Source organism: Rhincodon typus, chromosome 17, assembly GCF_021869965.1.
Source record: "Rhincodon typus isolate 14 chromosome 17, sRhiTyp1.1, whole genome shotgun sequence".
NCBI classification, from domain to species: Eukaryota; Metazoa; Chordata; class Chondrichthyes; order Orectolobiformes; family Rhincodontidae; genus Rhincodon; species Rhincodon typus.
The window spans coordinates 29963028-29984309 of NC_063348.1; the positions used below are offsets into that span (position 1 = coordinate 29963028).

The 21282-nt window shown below is 42.1% G+C and overlaps 1 protein-coding gene across 1 annotated transcript in view; it reads left to right on the forward strand.

The window, feature by feature from the left end:
- The window catches only part of pde3b (phosphodiesterase 3B), a 240619-nt gene that overhangs the window by 164840 nt on the left and 54497 nt on the right, over positions 1–21282 (forward strand). Inside the window, exon 3 of the mRNA XM_048607335.1 lies at positions 11054–11311. Within this exon, the coding sequence (XP_048463292.1) occupies positions 11054–11311 (258 nt within the window). The remainder of the gene's footprint in view (positions 1–11053; positions 11312–21282) is intronic.

Below are 21282 nucleotides of genomic sequence, written 5' to 3' on the forward strand. Positions count from 1 at the left end.
CAATATTCCTGCAATATTTTTATAGACTTGTGGTCAAGAACCAGCCCCCTGACAGTGTGAAAAATTGCCCAGCTATGTCTTGTACACAAATGCAGGTCAACTCTAACCTGGCCAGTTACCATTCTCTTAGTCTATTCTTAATTATCAGCAAAGTCATGCAAGGAGTCACGACAGTGCTACTCAAATACACTTGCTCAGTTTAGGTTCCACCAGGGTCACTCGGCTCCTGATCACAGTATAGCTTTAATCCAAACATGAACAAAATAACTTATCTCCGTAGATGAAGTGAGAATGATTGCACTTGACATAAAGGCCCTATTTGATGTAGTATGGCACCACAGAACCCTTACAAAATTAGTGGGAATCATAGGGCAAACTATCCAATGGTTGATATCATACTTTACAAAGGAAGATAATTGTGGCATTTGGAGGGCAGTCATCTCAGCCCAGGACATCACTGCAGGTGTTCCTCATTCATGCCCACAAAAATTCCAGACAATGACTGTGTTTTTGCAAGAGATAAACTAACTGTCATTCCATGACGTTCAATGACATACTTGTGCTGAATCCCCTTCTATCAATATCCATGGGTTTACCATTAACCTGGAAGAGAACTGAACAGCCTTATAAATCTTTAGTCTATAGGAGAAGAATAAAGGTCAGATTCCTGTGCTGAGCAACTCCACTCCTGTCACCCCAAAGCCTGTCTACTGTTTACACGATGCGGGTCAGTAGTTTGATAGAATATCCTCCATTTTCCTGAATGGGTGCATTTCTAACAACACTTGAGAATCTCATTATCATCAAGAATAAAGTAGCCTGCTTGATGAGCACCCCATTCACCTCTTTTAACATTGACTGCTGTCACCACTGACACAGTGATCGCCTTGTGTACCATCTAAAATATGCACTTCAGTAACTCACTGTGCTCTTTCAACACCTTTCAAACCTGCAACCCCCACCACCTAACAGAACAAGTGCAGCAGACCATGGGAAAACCACCACCTACAAGTTCCCCTCCAAGCCACACACTGTGCTCATTTGGAACTAATATAGTTGTACCTCCACTCTGTTGATTCAAAATCCTGAACTGTTTTTCCAAACTGTATGTGGGTGTCCCCACACCACAAAGACTGCAAGCAGTTGAAAAAGGCAGCTCACTCTCACTTTCTTGAAGGCAATTAGATGTGGACAATGAGGCTGCCTGACCGAGCCAAAAATGACAATGTCCCATGAATAGATAAACAAAAATTCCAGATATACTTGATTTGCTAGCATGTTCTCTCATCAGTTGCAGGTCATCTAAATAATTGTGTGGGCTGTTTCTAAATCTGAATTTTAACAAGTTTATTTTATGCAGGTGTCCCAACAAGTTAGAGGTACTCTTCACACCCACCCACTTCCTTCAGCAGTTGCATCGCTGTGTACAAGCACTTATGTACAGCACATCTGTTCTTCTGAGGTTCATGCTGTCATACATTTAAATCACCTCCATCTTACAATGGCACTCTGTTTCTATTTATCTGCCACTTGTGGTTCCTACATAATACTACTGCTGATTTGTTCTGAGGATGTGGTCAGTGAAATAATGGAGAAATCAGCACTATACTAAGTACTGTAGAAGGGAGAGAGAGTGCAATAGATAGCTCTATCAACTCATGAGATGATCCTTGCAGAACCTGCGGTGTGAATCCCTGATGAGTTTTGTCTCCATATATGAAGTATATACTGGTTGTTCAATTAAACTAATTGGTATGACTGTATTTGCCCATTGATTGAGTTGTTACTTGGTTGCTGAGATTTAAAACAAAACTGCAGATGTTGGAATCCAGGCAGACAAACAGTGTTCTTCCAGCCTCCTGTTCGTCTGTCATTGAAATTAAGTACCTACCCGGTCCACACTATAGACTGAACTCTTTGGTAAAAAAGTAGTTTCAGCTTGGCTGGAATGGCTAGAATACTTAAACTTGTCTCGACCCTGACCTTTCATCGAATCATAGAATCCCTACAGTGTGGAAGCAGGCCTTTTAGCCCACTGAGTCCACACTGATCCTCAGAAGAGCAGCCCACCCAAACCCAACCCCTCTACCTGTAACCCCAACCCTGTGTTTCCCTTGGCTAATCCACCTAGTCCTGGACACTATACGGGCAATTTAGCATGGCCAATCCACCTAACCTGCCCATCTCTGGACTGTGGGAGGAAACCAGAGCACCTGGAGGAAACCCACACAAACTCCTGGGGTCAAAGTGCAAACACCACAAAGACGGAGGATGGAATTGAATTGGGGTCCCTGGTACTGTGAGTCAGCAATGCTAGCCACTGAGCTAATTTAACCGATTTTCTGATTTTCATTGTGATGACCATTTTAAAATACTGTTTCACTTCTTGATCCACTGTAATTCCATTTGTGATGTGGAATTATACATCCCCACTGTTCCTCAAAGTCATGAAGCAGTAAGGCTCTTCGCAACTGAGAGATGTAGCCTCTGATGTTGGAGCGGAGGAATTCCAGAATGCTACCATGAGTGTGATTATGGTGCTGATATTTTTTTGCCCAGAATGCCTGCATGGTATAGCTTTGCTTTGTAAATATAAAAGCCAGTAGCACTTCATGTATGCTTCAAAAGTACACAACAGTTTCAGCTGAGTTCAAGAATTCATTCTATGGCCATCCTCATTTGCTGTTTCTTAACAAATTTGAGAAAGCACTTTTATAGCCAAGTTCATTTGCAGTTGTTCGTTACTTGATGCAGTTTATACTTCTGACGTGCAACTAAAACGACTCAGTCTTCCATTGAGCACCCTGATAGGAGAATATTTGATGTTTTGTTTCTGTTAGGCAGAATAGTCTGACAAGATTGCAAATTTTTAAAATTTTCATTGGAGAAGTGTTTTGTTTCCTCCACTATGCTTAGCATTGTGCAAAGTATGGAATACACAAAGCTGAACTAATTTAATGCTATTAGAAGTTGAAACAGTTGAAGTATCCATACGAAAATGGGATATTGGGGTGTGGAATGACCTTTGTGCCATATCCAGACAAGCTGCTGGTATTGACATCAAAATCGCATAAACTTTTGTGACCCTTTGAATAAAATTCTGCCCTTTTGTAAGAACTTCATCTTTCTGTGAGCTATACTCAGCCCTTTGATGTAGCACGGCATGACTGCACAGTCTGTTTCCTGTTTTTACAGTTGATGTAGTAGATTCAGCCTTTCGTTATTGTAGCAAAGGATCACTTAGAAAGTGTTTCTAAAAATGTGCGTGAAAAATTAAATGCAGCCTGTTGCATTTTGGTTGGAAGTTAAAGAAATTGGCAATTTTAGGATCATATTTCCAGTAGGAATTGTATTTGTTTGTAATAATTTCAGATTTCTGTACTTTATCAGAACATTTCCACCGAAGTGTGGTTAGTTTTGATGGCTGTAGAATACATAACCATTGCTGTATGTAGGTTTAGTTCATTTGGTTTTACATTGTACTATCTTCTGTCTGAGATGATTGACTCATAACAAATTTTACTAAGTGCAGTCCCCATGAGCAATAATGCGTAAATGCATCTGAAAGTATCGTACTAAAATCTTTTAAAATAGATTTCAACCTATTCACATTTCCTTATTCATCCCTTTCTCCTGCCATTGCTCCATCCATCATTGCTGTGTCCTGCCATGGCCCTGTTTGTTCCATGAGTCCATCTCCCCTTATATCTCCATCTACCTTCAGATCTCTGCCTGTGGCCATTACTCCTCTATCTCTTCCTATTATTCATTCAACTCCTACTTTCCTGCCTCTTCCTCTTTTTCCTTCTGTAATCCCTCCTCCTTTACCTCCTGCCATTTAGGATCCAGGAAGCACTGTGGGTCAGTGAGGAAATGAATAATTGGTGAGTGGGCCTTGTTGCAGGATTGACAATAAGACAGCAGAGTTTTGGAATAACTCTTTGATTGAAGGCTTTTGGAGGTCTTAAATGAAAATTTCTCAGAATCTAGTGTCCTCTGTGTGTGACTCTTAGTTTCAAATGTGCCTTTTCCTCATGGTGTAGTGATAGCCTAGTGGTAATGCCTTTGACCTAGTAATCCATAACTAAGCTACACCGTTGTGGGAATGAAAGCACAAAGTGCTGGAGAAATTCAGTAGGTTTGTCCATCTGTGAACAAAAAATAGAGTTGCCGTTTTGAGTCTTATATGTCTACTCTTTAGTTTTGCGCAAGAGTCAAATTGGACTTCTCTGTCCACAGATGCTGCCAGACCAGCTGAGTTTCTTCACCACTTTGCAGATGCTGGAAATCTGAGATAAAAACAGTGTTTTGCTTTTATTTGAATGTTATGGCAGCATGGATTTTTCATTTAAGACCTCCAAAATTTGAATCCCATAGTGGCAGATGGTGGCAAATTTGAATTCAATAAAGAAATCAGAATTAAAAACTAGCCCAGTGGCGACCATATAAATGGAGACCAACTTCAATGTGGTTGACTCTTAACTGTTACGTGAAATAGTAAAGCAAGTGACTCAGTTCCGGGGCAATTAAGGATGGCCAATAAAGCTGGTTTAGCTAGCTATGAACATGTACTGTGAACAAATAAAGAAAATATTTAACCATTTCTTTTGAAATCTATTTTGAATTGTACTTCACATTTTTCTAGAAGTACATTCTACATCCATAAAGACTTGTGTATAAAGTTCAGTGATTATTTTTATTCTTAATTATGGAAAAAAAGTTATGATTGACATACATAATGTCTTTCAAAAATACCTCCAGGCTAAGAATGCCACACAGGGTACTCTGATGGAGAAAAGTAATAGCCAGTTTTTTAAACTGGTGTTCGTTAGTAGCTTGTCAGACTACCTTGCAGTTCTTGTCCCATATGTCCCCTTGTAGTAAAACATGAATCTGCAGCATTGATCATCATGCTTTGAACAAACAATAAATGGATGCTATGTGTGTTTTATCCATGTTAAATTGAAAAAGGAATTGCTTTAATGGCCCTCTTGTGGTGCAGTGGCAGTGTCCCTACTCCTGGACCAGGAGGCCCAGTTTCAAGCCCCACCTGCTCCAGAGGTCATAGTCATACAGCACAGAAATAGACCCTTTGGTCCAACTCATCCAAGCCAACCAGACGTCCCAATCTGACCTCTTCCTATTTGACAGCATTTGGCCCATATCCTTCTGAACCCTTTCTTTTCATATACCCATCCATTTTAAATGTTATAATTGTAGCCACTTTTAAATCTAATTCATTGGTATATGTCGCATGAACTTATCATTTATTGGCCAGTCTGGGACCTTGTCAGCAGTTTTGATATAATCCACATAGACCATTTCAAACATGTTGTCTTTCTCAAACCTCCTTGTTGAGGGCTGTAGAGGCAATGTTTTTCTGACTATATACTCTGTTGCCTCTGTCACCACTTGTGGTGGAAGTGTTCTGTTGGTGCAACAGGACATACCCAGTGATGGAGATGGTCATGTCTGGGACATAGTCTGTGAGGTATGATTATGTGAGTATGACTATGTTTGACTGTGGCTTACGTGGTCTGTAGTGAACTGTTTGAGCTCCTCGTGGGAGCACGAGGCGGCGCCGATACAGTCATCAATGTAACGGAGGAAGAGGTGGGGTTTAGGGCCAGTGTAGGTACGGAAGAGGGATTGTTCCACGTAACCTACAAAGAGGCAGGCATAGCTTGGGCCCATGTAGTTGATCCATTTCACCATGTTAATGAGAAGAATGGGTTTTTCCTGTTGAAGCTGTGCCTAGTTCACTGCCACATAATCCCTCTGATGTCATTCTTTTATTTTGGACTTGGTAGCGATTTGGTACAACAGAATGACTGACTTGCTAAGCCATTTCAGGGGATAGTTAAGAGTCAACCACATTGCCTTTGCCTTTGTCTGGTGTAACATGTAAGCTAGACTAGTTAAAGATGGCAGATGTCCTTTCCAAAAGGATATTATTGTATTAGAACCAACTGTGTTTCACAAGGGCTAGTGGTTACATGAATTCAAATTTCACATCTGCATCAATAAATTATTACTAAAAAGCACGTCAAGACAAAAAGCCAAATGGGCATGAGTTTGAAAGGCAGAAACACCTTTTCTCCTACAGACACTCCCTACAGACAAAGGGGGTGGCCATGCGTACCCGCATGGGCCCAAGCTATGCCTGCCTCTTTGTAGGTTACGTGGAACAATCCCTCTTCTGTACCTACACTGGCCCTAAACCCCACCCCTTCCTCCGTTACATTGATGACTGTATCGGCGCCGCCTCGTGCTCCCACGAGGAGCTTGAACAGTTCATCCATTTCACCAACACCTTCCACCCCAACCTTAAGATTACCTGGACCATCTCTAACACCTCTCTCACCTTCCTGGACCTCTCTGTCTCCATCTGGGGCAACGACCTAGAAACCGATATCCATTTCAAGCCCACCGACTCCCGCAGCTACCGAGAATGCACCTCCTCCCACCCACCTTCCTGCAAAAATGCCATCCCCTATTCCCAATTCCTTCGCCTCTGCCGCATCTGCTCCCAGGATGAGGCATTCCACTGCCGTACATCTCAGATGTCCTCGTTTTTCAAGGACCGCAACATCCCCTCCCCCCCCTCAGTGGTAGAGAACGCCCTCGACCGTGTCTCCCGCATTTCCTGTAACTCATCCCTCACACCCCCTCCCCGCAATAACAACCAAAACAGAATCCCCCTCGTCCTCACGTACCACCTCACCAACCTCCAGATCCAACACATCATCTTTCAACACTTCCGCCATCTGCAATCCGACCCCACCACCAAAGACATTTTTCCCTCCCCACCCTTATCTGCTTTCCGGAGGGACCACTCTCTCCGTGACTCCCTTGTCCGTTGCACACTCTCCTCCAGCCCCACCTCACCCGGCACTTTTCCCTGCAACTGCAGGAAGTGCTACACCTGCCCCTACACCTCCCCCTACACCTCCCCCCTCACCCCCATCCCAGGCCCCAAGCAGATGTTCACCTGCATATCTGCTAATGTGGTATACTGCATCCGCTGTTCCCGTTGTGGCCTCGTCTACATCGGGGAAACCAAGCGGAGGCTTGGGGACCGCTTTGCAGAACACCTACGCTCGGTTCGCACTAAACAACTGCACCTCCCAGTCGCGAACCATTTCAACTCCCCCTCCCATTCCACAGACGACATGTCCATCCTGGGCCGCCTGCAGTGCCACAACGATGCCACCCGAAGGTTGCAGGAACAGCAACTCATATTCCGCTTGGGAACCCTGCAGCCCAATGGTATCAATGTGGATTTCACAAGTTTCAAAATCTCCCCTCCCCCTACCGCATCCCAAAACCAGTCCAGCTTGTCCCCGCCTCCCTAACCTGTCCTTCCTCCCACCTATCCCCTCCTGCCACCTCAAGCCCCACCCCCATCTCCTACCTACTAACCTCATCCCGCCCCCTTGACCTGTCCGTCCTCCCTGGACTGACCTATTTCCTCCCTACCTCCCCACCTACACTCACCTTTACTGGCTCCATCCCCACCTCTTTGACCTGTCTGTCTCCTGTCCACCTATCTTCTCCTCTCGCCATCTTCTATCCGCCTCCCCCTCTCTCCCTATTTATTTCAGAACCCCCTTCCCCTCCCCCATTTCTGAAGAAGGGTCTAGGCCCAAAACGTCAGCCTTCCTGCTCCTCTGATGCTGCTTGGCCTGCTGTGTTCATCCAGCTGTACACCTTGTTATATCTCAGATTCTCTAACATCTGCAGTTCCTACTATCTCTGAAACACCTTTTTTTGGTTGATTTATTTAGAGTGCAAGATTATTTCTATTTCACATGATTGTCTTGTCATATATTTTAGTAATGTATAAAATTTCCAACATTTCTACAGACAGGATCAATATCAATTGAATATGAAGGTATAAATAATAGAATTAGTTTTTACTATTCCAGTGGACTACATAGCGCTGAAAACACACAGGGAAGGTCAGGCAAATTTGCCTTTGATTGTCCCCAAAATTTCCGTGAAATTTCAATCGTGGGCCACCAGTTGGAGAAAGTTGGAGACTAGTGAATAACTGTTCAGCTGTGACAGATCTGTGCATGGAAGATGTGTTTAGGGTGGTGGCTTTGTGTGTACAGAAGTGTGTGTCACTTAAAAAGATCCTTCTTGCTATCTTATGCCTGTTGTCCTGTGCCACTTTTACATAATGCTGTCTAGAAAATGAATGCTTTCTTTGTTTGTTGTGCCTTTTAACTTCAATGCAGCAGAAAGGATTATTGAGGATATTGGTGAATCCTTCTAATTCTAGTTCAGTGAGAGTCTAAATATGTCACAGGTCAATTCAAATAAAGAAGGAAATGTTATTGAAAGACTGCATCGCTTAATAAAAGAGTGAACGAGAGTGAAAAAGGAGCTCCTGAAAACAAAGTAGCCTCTGCAAATCAAGAAATCACACCTGTGTAAAATCTCAAGAACAGCATTCAAAAACAATGTTTTGTTTGTCCTCTGCATCTTCAACAATGAGTAATTTTGCAAAATTTTAAGTATTACGGTACCATGATAACCTGTTCAGTATTGAACTGAATGAAAGAGCATTAAAATTAACATCCATTTTATGTATATTCTTTATTCACTGTGAAAGCTGCCACCTTTCAGACGATGCGTTAAATTAAGGATCTGGCTGGCTTATCTGAGAGATTCAAAGATGAGCACGAGAGTTCTTCCATTGCACTGGACGGCTTTATTCCTTAACTGATGCCACTATGGCCCATTATTTGGTCATTTACCTACTTGCTGTTTGCAGGACCTTGCTTCACAAATTTTGCCATTATGTTTCATTATTTTACAACAGTGACTCTATTTAAAAAGTATTTAATGAGCTGTGAGACATTTTTGGAATTTTCTGAGAACATGAAGCATGGCCTATAAGTGCCAAGTCTTTTTTATCTTTGAACTTGTATGGATGTTTAAAGAATTAATTTAATCAGATTGGTGCTGTCAAATGAAGAACCTAAAAGTCTTCTGCCTTGCTGTGACAATGATGTGGAGGTGCCAGTGTTGGACTGGGGTGGACAAGGTCAGAAATCACACGACACCAGGTTATAGTCCAACAGGTTTATTTGAAAACACAAGCTTTCAGAGTCTTACTCCTTCTTCAGGTGTTAGTAAGAGAGGTAGTATCAGACTACTTGATATATCTTTAATCAGTTAGAAGGTTTTAATTGATTAATATGTATATGAAAATTCCCAAATTCCTTTGAAGTCACTGTCCTGAGAGAACTAAAGGTTTTATCGGTGTAAAGAAGAGGCGACATGTTTAGATCAGACAATGCATGTTAGGTGGAGCACCACCCACCATGTGCACGGCAAATGCTCATGTGACTCGGCCAACGTTGTCTATCTCATATGCTGCAGGCATGGATGCCCCAAGGCATGGTACATTGGCAAAACCATGCAGACGCTACAACAATGAATGAATGGACACTGTGCAACAATTGCCAGACAGGCTTAGAAGGCTTTGGAAATCTGAAGCACAAAGCGACTTCAGTGTCCTAATTCAGGATTCTCTTAAGGTTATCCTGCAGGTTCAGTTGGCACTTAGGAAGGCAAATGCAATGTTAGCAATCATTTTCAATAGGACGAGAATACAAGAGCAGAAAAGTACTGCTGAGGCTGTGTTAAGGCTCTGGTCAGATGGCATTTGGAATATGTGAGCCATTTTGGGCTTCATATCAAAGGCAGAATGTGCTGGCTTTGGAGAGGGTCCAGAGGAGGTTCACAAGAATGATTCTGCGATAAAGGGCTGGTCGTATGAGGAGCAGTTGAGATCTCTTTGTCTGGTCTCGGTGAGTTTGGAAGGATGAGGGGAAATCTGATTGAACTTTACAGGATACTGAGAGGCCTGGATAGAGTGGCTATGGAGAAAATGTTTTCACTAGTAGGAGAGACTGGGACCTGAGGACGCAGCCTCAGAGTGGAGGAATGACCCTTTTAGAAATGAGATGAGGAATTTCTTCAGCCAGAGGATGGTTTATCTGTGGAACCCATTGCTGCAGAGCGCTTGGAGGCCAACTCATTGAGTGTATTTAAGACAGACATAGATACGTTCTCAACTGGAAAGGGATCAAGGGTTATGGGGAAAAGTATTTAATAAGCTGCGAAAGATTTTGGAATTTTCTGAGAACATGAAACATGGCATGTAAGAGCCAAGTCTTTTTTTTCTTTGAACTTGTACGCAGGATGGGATTGAGAAAAATATCAGCCATGATGAAATGGCAGAGCAGAACGCTCTGGAGTGAATGGCCTAATTCTGCTCCTCTGTGTTATGGTCTTATAAAACACTAACTTTTTAATAACAATTGAAATAAGCCATCTTCCTATGTGCCAGGCATAACTTCAAACTGCAGAGATCCCCCCCCCACCACCCGAAACACACTGAATCTAGTTTTATGAGGACTCCTTGATGTCTCACTCAGCCGAGTGCCTCACCCTGTTTTACTTCCATAACCCTCTTCAGCCCCACAACCCTCAAGTGTCTGCACATTTCCGGTACCGGCTTCTGTGCATTCCCAATTACAGTTGGTTTGTACCAGTGTTGTCAGTTGGCGAGGCTCAAAGCTCTGGAATTCTCTCATCATGCTTCACCCCTCTACCTCTTGTTCCTTCTTTAAGGGACTCGTGAATATTTACTTATTTGACCAATTGTCCTATCATTTGACCTAATAACTCATCATGTGACTCAGCATCTTATTTCGATCAATGCTTGGGAAGTTTCATTGGAACAAAAATTTTTATGGCACATTTATCAAAATGATTTATAAAGTTGGGATGCTTCAGAGGGGAATTTTGTTAAAGTTGTTTTGTCGATATGAGTTGCGCATTTGAATAGCTTTCTATACACAGGAGTAATTATATGTTGAATTTTAGCTGTAACGAATTTTTAAAGCTTCTTTCAAAAGATTTGAATGGCAACAATGTAGCAGTTTTGTTTGAAAGTGTGCAAGTCGAGAAAGTAAATACAACTGAATACATACTGTGGAAATTTTCAAAGCCTTACCCTTGTGTTTTCTTGCAGAATTCCAGTAGTGGTTATGGATTGGATCCTGCTGTTATGGGTGAGGTGCAAAGCCTGGTTACAGATCTTCTTGCTGACCCGTCTCTCCCTTCGAGCATCACCCCTTCTCTGCGAACCATCAACAGCCTGATCGTATCCCAGCTCACATTCTCTAATACACACAGACCAAGAGTGAATCCCCTTACATCATTTTCTGAGTCCTACTCCTGTTCAGAAATTGAGGACTTATCGGATAAAGGGGAAAAAATTTTTCCAAAGGTTAGATGCCAATGGTGTAAAATATTTGACGACTATTTGTAAAATATATTCTTGCAGAAATTCTGTTGTTTGTAGTAGTGTGCTAACAGTGCAGCAGAATATGAAATGCTGCTTTTCAGTCAATTTGATTACTTTTATCGTAGACATTCATGTTTTTTTTCAAAACGGCTGTTGTACCTGGTCTACAGAGCTTCTTGTGGCAAGCAATTGCATGAGTTTTACAGTAATTTTTAGCAAAGTTCTAAGTTATAATTTAAGCTAATGGTAAAAATGCAGGTTATAAATCGCAGAATGTAATTGTTAGCATGGCAAAATGTAAAGGCTGTATTTCACTCAGAGTGGGTTTATTGACTTAAAAGGTCTCTTGTCCTGTATCAAACTTTATGGCCATGACTTCAGAAAGGCTAATTTTCCATTTCCATTAAACAATACTAAGTAATTTGTAATAATCATAATCATAAGTATGCACCTGTAAGATCATTTTTTGTATGGTGCTGCTTTTACAAATTGTAGCAATTTACATTGTTGGAATGAATAGTGGGGTGAAATTGGTCATTGCGAGAAACATAAAACAGGCTGGTAACAAGTTAACTATTTGTTTTACACTGCTTAGTTTTTATTTTTGCAAAGCTAATAGCAAGAAATGTAAATTAAATATAGTGCAAAACAAGTTCAACATCAACCTATTTTGCACTCCTGGAATTGTCTAATTTAATCTTGCATATTCCCTTAGCTCACCTGTTTAGCTTTGGTTTGAAACTTAACACTAATTTTGCCTCAAGTTTGTGTGTAACGTATGAAGGGATGAGGAATGACAAATAGCTTTTCGAAAGTTGCTCTTAATTTTGAAAGTCTCAACCTAAGGTTTTAGTAAGGGGCCCTTCAGCCTACCAAGACTGCACCGCCCTGTCATACCTTTCTAAACTAAAAACCATTTGCCTCTGTGCAGTCTGTATACCTCAATTCTCTGCCTATTTATTCCATCTGTCAAGATGCCTCTTAGATGTTGTTATTATATCTGCCTCCACCGCTCCTCTGGTAGCACATGCCAGCCACTTACCACCCTCTGTGTTTAAAAAAAGACTGGCTTCTCATATCTCCTTTTAAACTGACCCCCTTTTTAACTTAAACCTATGCCCCTAGTAATTGATGTTTCCAACCTGGGAAAAAGACTGACTATCCATGCCTGTCAGAATTTTGTAAACTTCTATCATATCACCATCCCATCCTTCGATGTTCAAATGAAAACCAACCAATTTTGTCCAATCTTTCCTCGTAGCTAATACCCTTCAAATTAGGGAACCAGGAAAACTGTTTGTACCCTCTCCAAAATCTCCACATCCTTCTGGTAACGTGACAACAAGGACTGTACATAATATTCCAAATGTGGCAGAACTAAAGTTCTATATAGCTGCAACATGACTTGCCAATTTTTATACTGTATGCCTGACCGATGAAGGCAAGATTGCTTTTTGCCTTCTTGACTATCTTATCCACTTGTGTTGCTACTTTCTGGGTACTGTGGACTTGTGTGCCTAGATCCCTCGATATAGAGATGATACTAAGTGTTCTGCAATTTACTGTATACTTCCCTCCTGCATTAGATCTTCCAAAATGCATTACCTTCCATTTGTCCAGATTAAACACATTCTACCATTTCTACATCCAAGTGTCCAGCTATCTATATCATGCTGTATCCTCTGGCGATCTTCCTCACTATCCGCAGCTACCCCAATCTTTGTGTCGTCTGCAAACTTACTAATCAGGCCACCTACTTTCTCCTCTAAATCATTTTTATACATTACAAATAGCAGGTGTCCCAGCACAGATCTCCAGTCAGAAAAACGCCCCTGGTCAAAAGCCATTTAGACAAAGTCTGATTTGCCCTCATCAATAATGTTTGTCACTTCCTCAAAAATCTCAACCACGTTTATGAGATATGATCTTCTCCCCTCAAATCCAAGTTGTCTATTGCTAATAAGTCCATAATTTTCCAATGTGAGTAAATCCTTTCCTGAATGATCATCTCCAATAATTTCCCTACCACTTCCTATGGAAGATCAGATTTTTAAGCAAGTTATCTTTCTCTGCTGTGTTCGTAACATCTTCTTCGGTCATCCTCCATCTGGGACAGCTGTGAAGGAATAACTTGCTTATTTTCCAGACTTGTTAGATCTGTGGGTGGCTTCTGTTCAAGTTGGACCAAAAATGTGACTGAAATAACATGCGAGATTGCATCCTGCAGTTCCACAGGGTAACTACACACTTGAGTAGGTTTAAGAAGGAAAGTGTGGGGGAAACTAAGACTGTCAAAGTAAGAATATGAGAATATAATGGCTGTTATCACACAAGGAACCAAAAAATCTTTTACCGGTATTGAAACAGGAAGTGAATCTTAGAAGCTTTGTGACCCTATTGGAGCCAAAGAGGGTGATCGACCTAGAGAACTTGAGTACTTTATATTCGTACTTACTGAGGAAGAAGATGCCAATTTAAATAACGGGAGACAAGCAGATGTTTGAGGAAACGGATATAGTAAAAATTGGTCAGGATATAATAGAAGTACAAGCTATGATTAGAGTGGATAATTCACCTGGTCCAAGTGGCTTGCATCCTGGCTTTCTAAAGGAAGTGGGTGTGGAGATAAAAGAATGGCTTTTCATAATATTTTAGTCTTCCCTAGATACATGTATAATAGATGTGCTAGAGGATTGGACAATGACAAATGTGACACCTGATTGATTGTATTGTCATGTGTACAAAATACAGTGAAAAGCTTTGTTTACAAGCGGTACAGGCAGATCACAGCAAGCAAAGGATGCGCAGATCAGACCTTAATTCAAGAAAGGGTGTGAGGACATTGCTAGTGACTGTGGGCTGGTCATTTTACAGTTAGTGGCGGGTAAGGTTTTAGACAAAGCAATCAAGAAAAAAAATCAGGCAATTCAAAATATTTTAATTAGTTCAAAAGAACCAGCACGGATTGTGAAAGGAAGATTGTATAATTCATTTTAATGTTGTTTGAAGTATCAGAGAAGATGATGGATGCTGCTTGCATAACTTACAAGAAAGCTTTTAACCAAACGTTAGAAACAAGGCTGGCTAACAAAACTGAGGCTTGGTTTTGGTTTTTAAAAAGAAAAAATTAACTTGAGGACAAACAACAGCAAGTCATGATAAACCATTAGTTTTGAGGCTGGAGGTTGATAAAGTAGTGTCTCCCAAGTTTCAGTCTTAGGTTTACACATAAATGACTTGGATATTTGCATATGGGGTGTATAATTTCAAAATTTACTTAAAATACCAAAAAACTTGCAGCTGTGACAGACATATAAAGCTTAAGACCCATTATCTCATGTGCCTCCACGAATGTATTGATAAATGCTTGCAGTGTGCACCTTTTTGAGTGTGTGTACCTGCTAGTGTCATCTGAATTCAGCCACTCAGGATAGAGACTGAGGTGGCCTTGGTTCTGGACTGGAGGTGACACATTGAGCAGCCATGTTCCTGCTAATGTTTTTTCTTCTGCTTGGACTTCTCATGTCTCTTCATGACAGTGACTTCTGGAACTGGATGCAGTGCTGAGAATGATGTCAACATGCTGATTGCTGTGCATGGAACATCTGTGTGCGTGCAAACATGCCACTTAGAGGGAACATCAGTGAATAATTTCTGACTTATCCTGTAGATTAGCTCGACATCACTGGAAAACATTATAAAATGTGAGGTTGAAGTGTTGGAGTGAAGAGGATGGAGGACAGGAATGATACAGCCTTGTTTGAGCTAGTTTGTGCACACATTTGTGTGGATCTGTTGATGATGAACACGACTTGCTATGCTATCATGCGGCAGAAAGAGGATGGTGGTGGATTTGTGCAGCCAACCAAAATTGAGAAGGATATTCCATAGTCCCTCCAAAATGACACAGTCAAAGGCACAAAAAATGAAATCAGAATTGGCTATATATGGAGTTTGCTGATTCTCTCTGCACATGGGCTTGGCTTGCTGTGAAGATCATGTCCTCTGCACCTCTTGATGGGCGGAATCCAGATTGTGGATCTTTGAGGAACACTTCAGTTGTTGGGAGGAGGATTTTCACAATAAACTTCTCTTTCGCAGACAGCAGGAATACCCCTCTATAGTTATTGCTATCAGCCTAACGTACTCTCCTCCTTCCATATGAAGGTGCTTCTCTCCATATTTCAGTAGTTCAGCAGGGATTCCATCTGTTCTGGTGGACTTGTTAGTTCTTAGCTGTCCAGTGACCTTTCAACCTGTTTGGCTTGAGGTGTGCTGAGATGGTGATTGGTTGGGAATGCTGCGGTTCAGAGCACTAATGTCAAAGATATGAGCCTCAGTTAAGGAGATCCTTAGAATGCTCCTTCCTACAAGCGCAAACTGCCTCTTTGTTCTTGATGACCACTACTTCATTCTTAGTTCCTGGTGGGGAAGGTCCTTTGTATGTTTGTGCCATAAACAGTCTTGGTTGTGCTAAAGAATCCCTGCACATCATGGCTGTCCATGCGTTGCTGTACTTCTTGCATTCTTTCCATCCACCTTCTGTTGTTCAAGTCCCAGATTTATTATTGGGCTTCCAACATTCATTTGTCTGTAGACTTGCTTTTGTTCCTTAAGTATTGATCGTATTTTCAATTCATGAATGCCTTATGCTTGTGACTTTGTAGCTTTGGATTTGCTGATCGTTCTCATCAAACCAGTCTTGACGTTTCCTGGCAGAGAACCCCAGAGTCTCCTGTTTTGTGATGTCTGTGATGGTAATAAGGGCAGGCCAAACACTGTGGATGTTCTGCAGTTTCTGTTCATTGAGCATTGTCAGGCTGATTGAGTAGGTCCATGTTTATAGAATCATTGAATTTCCTGTTGCAGTGCATCTTTTGATGTTCTTGCTTCCGCTTCTGCCATTTTTAGGCCAGGCTGATGTAGATAAAAGGCCAGCTTAGGCAATGGTTAGTCCAGAATTTGTCACCTTCTGTCATGGCTGTGAATGTCTTGCAGTTCCTTGCTCCAGTGATGACATAGCCAAACAAGTACTAATGTCTGGAATGAGTATAGCCATAAAGTCTTGTATTTGCCTCTCTGACGGAATAGGGTGATAATGACTAGACCATATTCTAGGCTTGTATCAGGAGGAGGATTTTGGTACTGTCCAATTTCCATATACCTTACTTGCCAATCACATCATTCCGGAAGTTTGTATCCCTTCCAATTCTGGCATTGAAATCATAGGTAAATCAGCTTGTCTGTGTTGGGACATGTTCAAGGGTCCTCTACCAGCCTGCTCTCATCAAACAACACTGTCTGCATCTATCAAGATCCATAGTGAGCCATTGGACCAATGTGGATCCATTTCCTTCCAAGAGGATCTCCTTTCAGAGACAGACGTTGACAAAACTGAACATTGTTCCCACTGTACCACTGCAGCCTTCGCTTGTCTGAGGCAGAGACTGTTTGATGACAAAGACTCGAACCTGACACCAAGATCATGGTCTACAAAGTGGCAGTGTTACCAGCCCTCTTGTGTGTGAGGTGGACATGAATAATGTACAGCAGACACCTTAAATCTCTTGAGAATTGACATCAGCGATACGTCTACAAAAACCTGCAAATTACTGGCACTCCAGTATCAGAGTCCTCTCAGGCAGTGTCAAGGCCCTGGTCATGGGCAGTCAGCTGCATGAGGTGGGCCACATCATCTGCATGCCTGATAAAAGGCTTCAAAAACAAGCTCTTTACTCCACATTTGGGCATGGTAAGTGGTAAACAGAAGGGGGAAGAAATGCTCCTCAAAGCTTCCCTGAAGTACAATACATCCATTGATTTGTGTGAATCCCAAACCCAGGTTCATCCAATGCGGAGAAGGAGCTAACTATTTCAAGAGTCTGACAGGCCCATTTGGAGGAAAAGCACAAACAGCAGAAGGAGCACCAAAATCGTGCATCCTACTCACCCACACACCCACTTTAGCAAATACCTCCTACCGTCACATGCAGCAAGATTTCCTGACCTGTTATTAAACTGATCAGTCACCGAAGGACCCACAACACCAGAGTTGAAGAAAGTCATACTTAATCTTGAGAAACTAACTAAGAAGTGGCTGATTTGAAGGTAACATTGATCGACTGTAACAGGACTGAGTTAGGCTCGCAAGATAAGCTTGTGGAATGGGCACACAGGTTGCTGATTTTAACATGGACGTGTGAAATGATGAATGTTAGCACAAAAGATAGGGAGAAGGATTATAGACAATTTGTGACAGCTCTAAAGTGTGTGTAAATGAACCTAATGGTTCATTTGTGGCATTTCTGAAAGCGGCAGAACATGTTGAGAAAGTATTTGGCAAAGCTTGTCTTCATAAAAAGTGGTGTTGAGTACAAAGTCAGCTAACTTATTCTAAATCTTTATGAAGTGCTGGTACTGTCACAAATTGAAGGTGAGTTAAAGTTCTGGACTAAGGAGCAAGAGAAAGTGGGTGAGATCCTTAATGAATACTTTGCACCGGTATTCACAAAGGAGAAGGACATGGTTGATGATGAGTCTAGAGAAGGGTATGTTGATATTCTAGGGCACATTGATACAAAAAACGAGGAGGTGTTTTGTAAAGCATTAGGAACAGGATTTACTCACACTTGGGAAAAATATGGACTTACCAGCGATAGGCAGCATGGCTTTGTGCAGGGGAGGTCATGTCTCACAAACTTGATTAAGTTTTTTTTGAGGAAGTGACAAAGATGATTGAGGAGGGCAGGTCAGTGGGTGTTGTTTGCGAGGACTTTAGCAAGGCCTTTGACAAGGTCCCTCACGGCAGACTGCTACAAAAAGTGAAGTCACATGGGATCTGCAGTGAGCTGGTATGATGGACACAGAACTGGCTTAGTCATGGAAGACCGAGAGCAGCAGTTGAAGGGTGTTTTTCTGACTGGAGATTTGTGACCACTGGTGTTTGGCGTGGATTGGTGCTGAGATCCCTGTTGTTTGTAATGTATATAAATGATATGGAGGAGAATGTAGGTCGTCTGATTACTAAGTTTGCAGATGACATTAAGGTCGGGGGAGCTGCAGGTAGTGAGGAGGATTGCCAGAGGATACAGCTGGATATGTAGGCTGAAGACTTGGATGGAGAAATGGTAGATGGTATTTAATCTGGACAAATGCACGCTAATGCATTTTGAAAGGTCTAATGCAGCACAGAAGTATAGTAAATAGCAGAACCCTTAGAAGACCGTAAGATGTAAGAACAGAATTAGGACATCCGGTCGATTTGAGTCTGCTCCCTCATTTGATCATGGCTGATGTGTTTTCAACCCAATTCTTCTGCCTTCTCCCCTTAACCTTAGGTTCTTCATTGGTAAGGGAATCAATCTCTGTCTGCAATGCAGTCAATAACTTGGCTTCCACAGCCTTCTGACACAATGAGTTCCACCCTCTGGCTGAAGAAATTTCCACTCATCTCAATTCTAAAACGTCGTCCCTTCACTCCTGAGACTGTGTCCTTGGGCCCTCGTCTCTCCTAATAGTAGAAACATCTTTTCCACGTCCATTCAATCCAGGCCTCTCTGTATTTTATAAGTTTCAATCAGATTACCCCCTTCCATCCTTCTAAACTGCATTGAATACAGATCCAGATTCCTCAACCGCTCCTTATGTAACAAATCCTTCAATCCCAAAAACATTCTTCTAAAGCTTGTCTGAACACTGTCCAAAGCCAGCATATCTTTTCTTGGATACACGACCCAAAACTGCTCTCAATATTCCAGATGCGGTCTGACCAGAGCCATATACAGCCTTGGAAGTACATCTCTGTTCTTGTAATCTTAAGAACATCCGGATAGTACTCCTAATCCACTTGAGCTTCAGATTTCAGAAGCTTTTCCCCATTTCAAAAATAGTCTACACCTCTATTCTATCTACCAAAGTGCATAACCTAGCACTTTCCCACATTTTAGGCCATGTGCCCCTTCTTTGCCCAAGCTTGTCCAAGTCCTTCTGCAGCCTTCCCATTTCCTCAACACTATCTGTCACTCTATCTATCTTTCTGTCATCTGAAAACTTAGGAACAATGCCTTCGATTCCTTCATCCAGATCAGTAGTGTATTACATGAATAGTTTTGGTCCCAACACTGACCCCTGCAAAATTTTAATCACTGGCTGCTGTCCGGAAAAAGACCCCTTTATCCCCACTGTCTTCTGCCAGTCAACCATTCTCTATCCGTGATATTACCTTGTCCCGAATACCATAGATTCTTGCCTTTTATTTGGCAGTCTTCTGTACAGCACCTTGTCAAAGGCCTTCTGGAAATCCAAGTAGATTATGTCCATTGGCTCTCCTTTCTCTAACTTGCCCATTATCTCCTCAAAGAATTCTAACAGACCTGTCATACTTTGAAGTCGTACTTACTCAGTCCTGTTTTACCATGCATTTCTAATTACTCCGTAATCTCAACCTTAAAAATGAACTCTCAATTCTTACCAATGACCAAGTTCAGGCTAACTGGCCTGTAGTTTCCTGTCTTCTGCCTCCCTTCCTTCTTAAACAGGGGTGTTAGCCATTTTCGTGTCCTCTGGCACCCTCCCTTACTCCAGTGATTCCTAAAAGAACACCACCAATGCCTCTACAATTTCCTCAGCCATTGATTTCAGAACTCTAGAGTGCAGACCATCCAGACTGGGTGATTTATTCACTTCAGACCCATTAGCTTCCTCAGCTGCTTTTCCTTTGTGTTGGCCACTACACACACCTCTGCTCCCTGACTCTCTTGAAGTTCTGGTATGCTGCTCGTGTCTTCCATGATGAAAACTGCTGCAAAGTACCTGTTCAGTTCCTCTTCCATTTCTTTTTTTCCATGTTACTACTTCTCCAGCTTCATTTGCCAGAGTCCAATGTCCACTCTTACCTCTCTGTCTTACCTTTTTGTATATGTAAACCAACCTGTTGCGGTCTTATTTTATAGCTAGCTTACCCTGATATTCATCTTCTCCCTTGTTATTGCTTTTTTAGTTACTGTCTGCTGGTTTTAAAGGCTTCCCAATTCTCTAGCTTCCCACTAATCTTCACCACATCATATTATTTTTATTTTGCTTTTTATTAAATATCTTGCTCTTTTTATTACATCTGATTCCAGCTCCTCTCTCTCAAACTGCAGGGTGAATTCTATCATATTATGGTCACTGCCTCCAAGGGGTTCCTTCACCTGAAGCTCCCTAATCAAGTCTGCCTCATTACACACCTCTAAATCCAGAAGTGCCTGTTCACTAGTGGGCTCTACCATAAGCTACTCCGATGAGCAGTTTGGATCAGAAATTGGCTAGCTGTAAGAAGACAGAGGGTGGTGGTTGATGGGAAATGTTCATCCTGGAGTTCAGTTACTAATGGTGTACTTCAAGGATCTGTTTTGGGGCCAATGCTGTTTGTCATTTTTATAAATGACCTGGATGAGGGCATAGAAGGATGGGTTAGTAAATTTGCAGATGACACCAAAGTCGGTGGAGTTGTGGATAGTGCGGAAGGGTGTTGCAGGTTACAGAGGGACATAGATAAGCTGCAGAGCTGGGCTGAGAGGTGGCAAATGGAGTTTAATGCGGAAAAGTGTGAGGTGATTCACTTTGGAAGGAGTAACAGGAATACAGAGTACTGGGCTAATGGTAAGATTCTTGGTAGTGTGGATGAGCAGAGAGATCTCGGTGTCCATGTGCATAGATCCCTGAAAGTTGCCACGCAGGTTGATAGGGTTGTTAAGAAGGCGTACGGTGTGTTGGGTTTTATTAGTAGAGGGATTGAGTTTCGGAGCCATGAGGTCATGTTGCAGCTGTACAAAACTCTGGTGCGGCCGCACTAGGAGTATTGCGTACAGTTCTGGTCGCCGCATTATAGGAAGGATGTGGAAGCATTGGAAAGGGTGCAGAGGAGATTTACCAGGATGTTGCCTGGTATGGAGGGAAGGTCTTATGAGGAA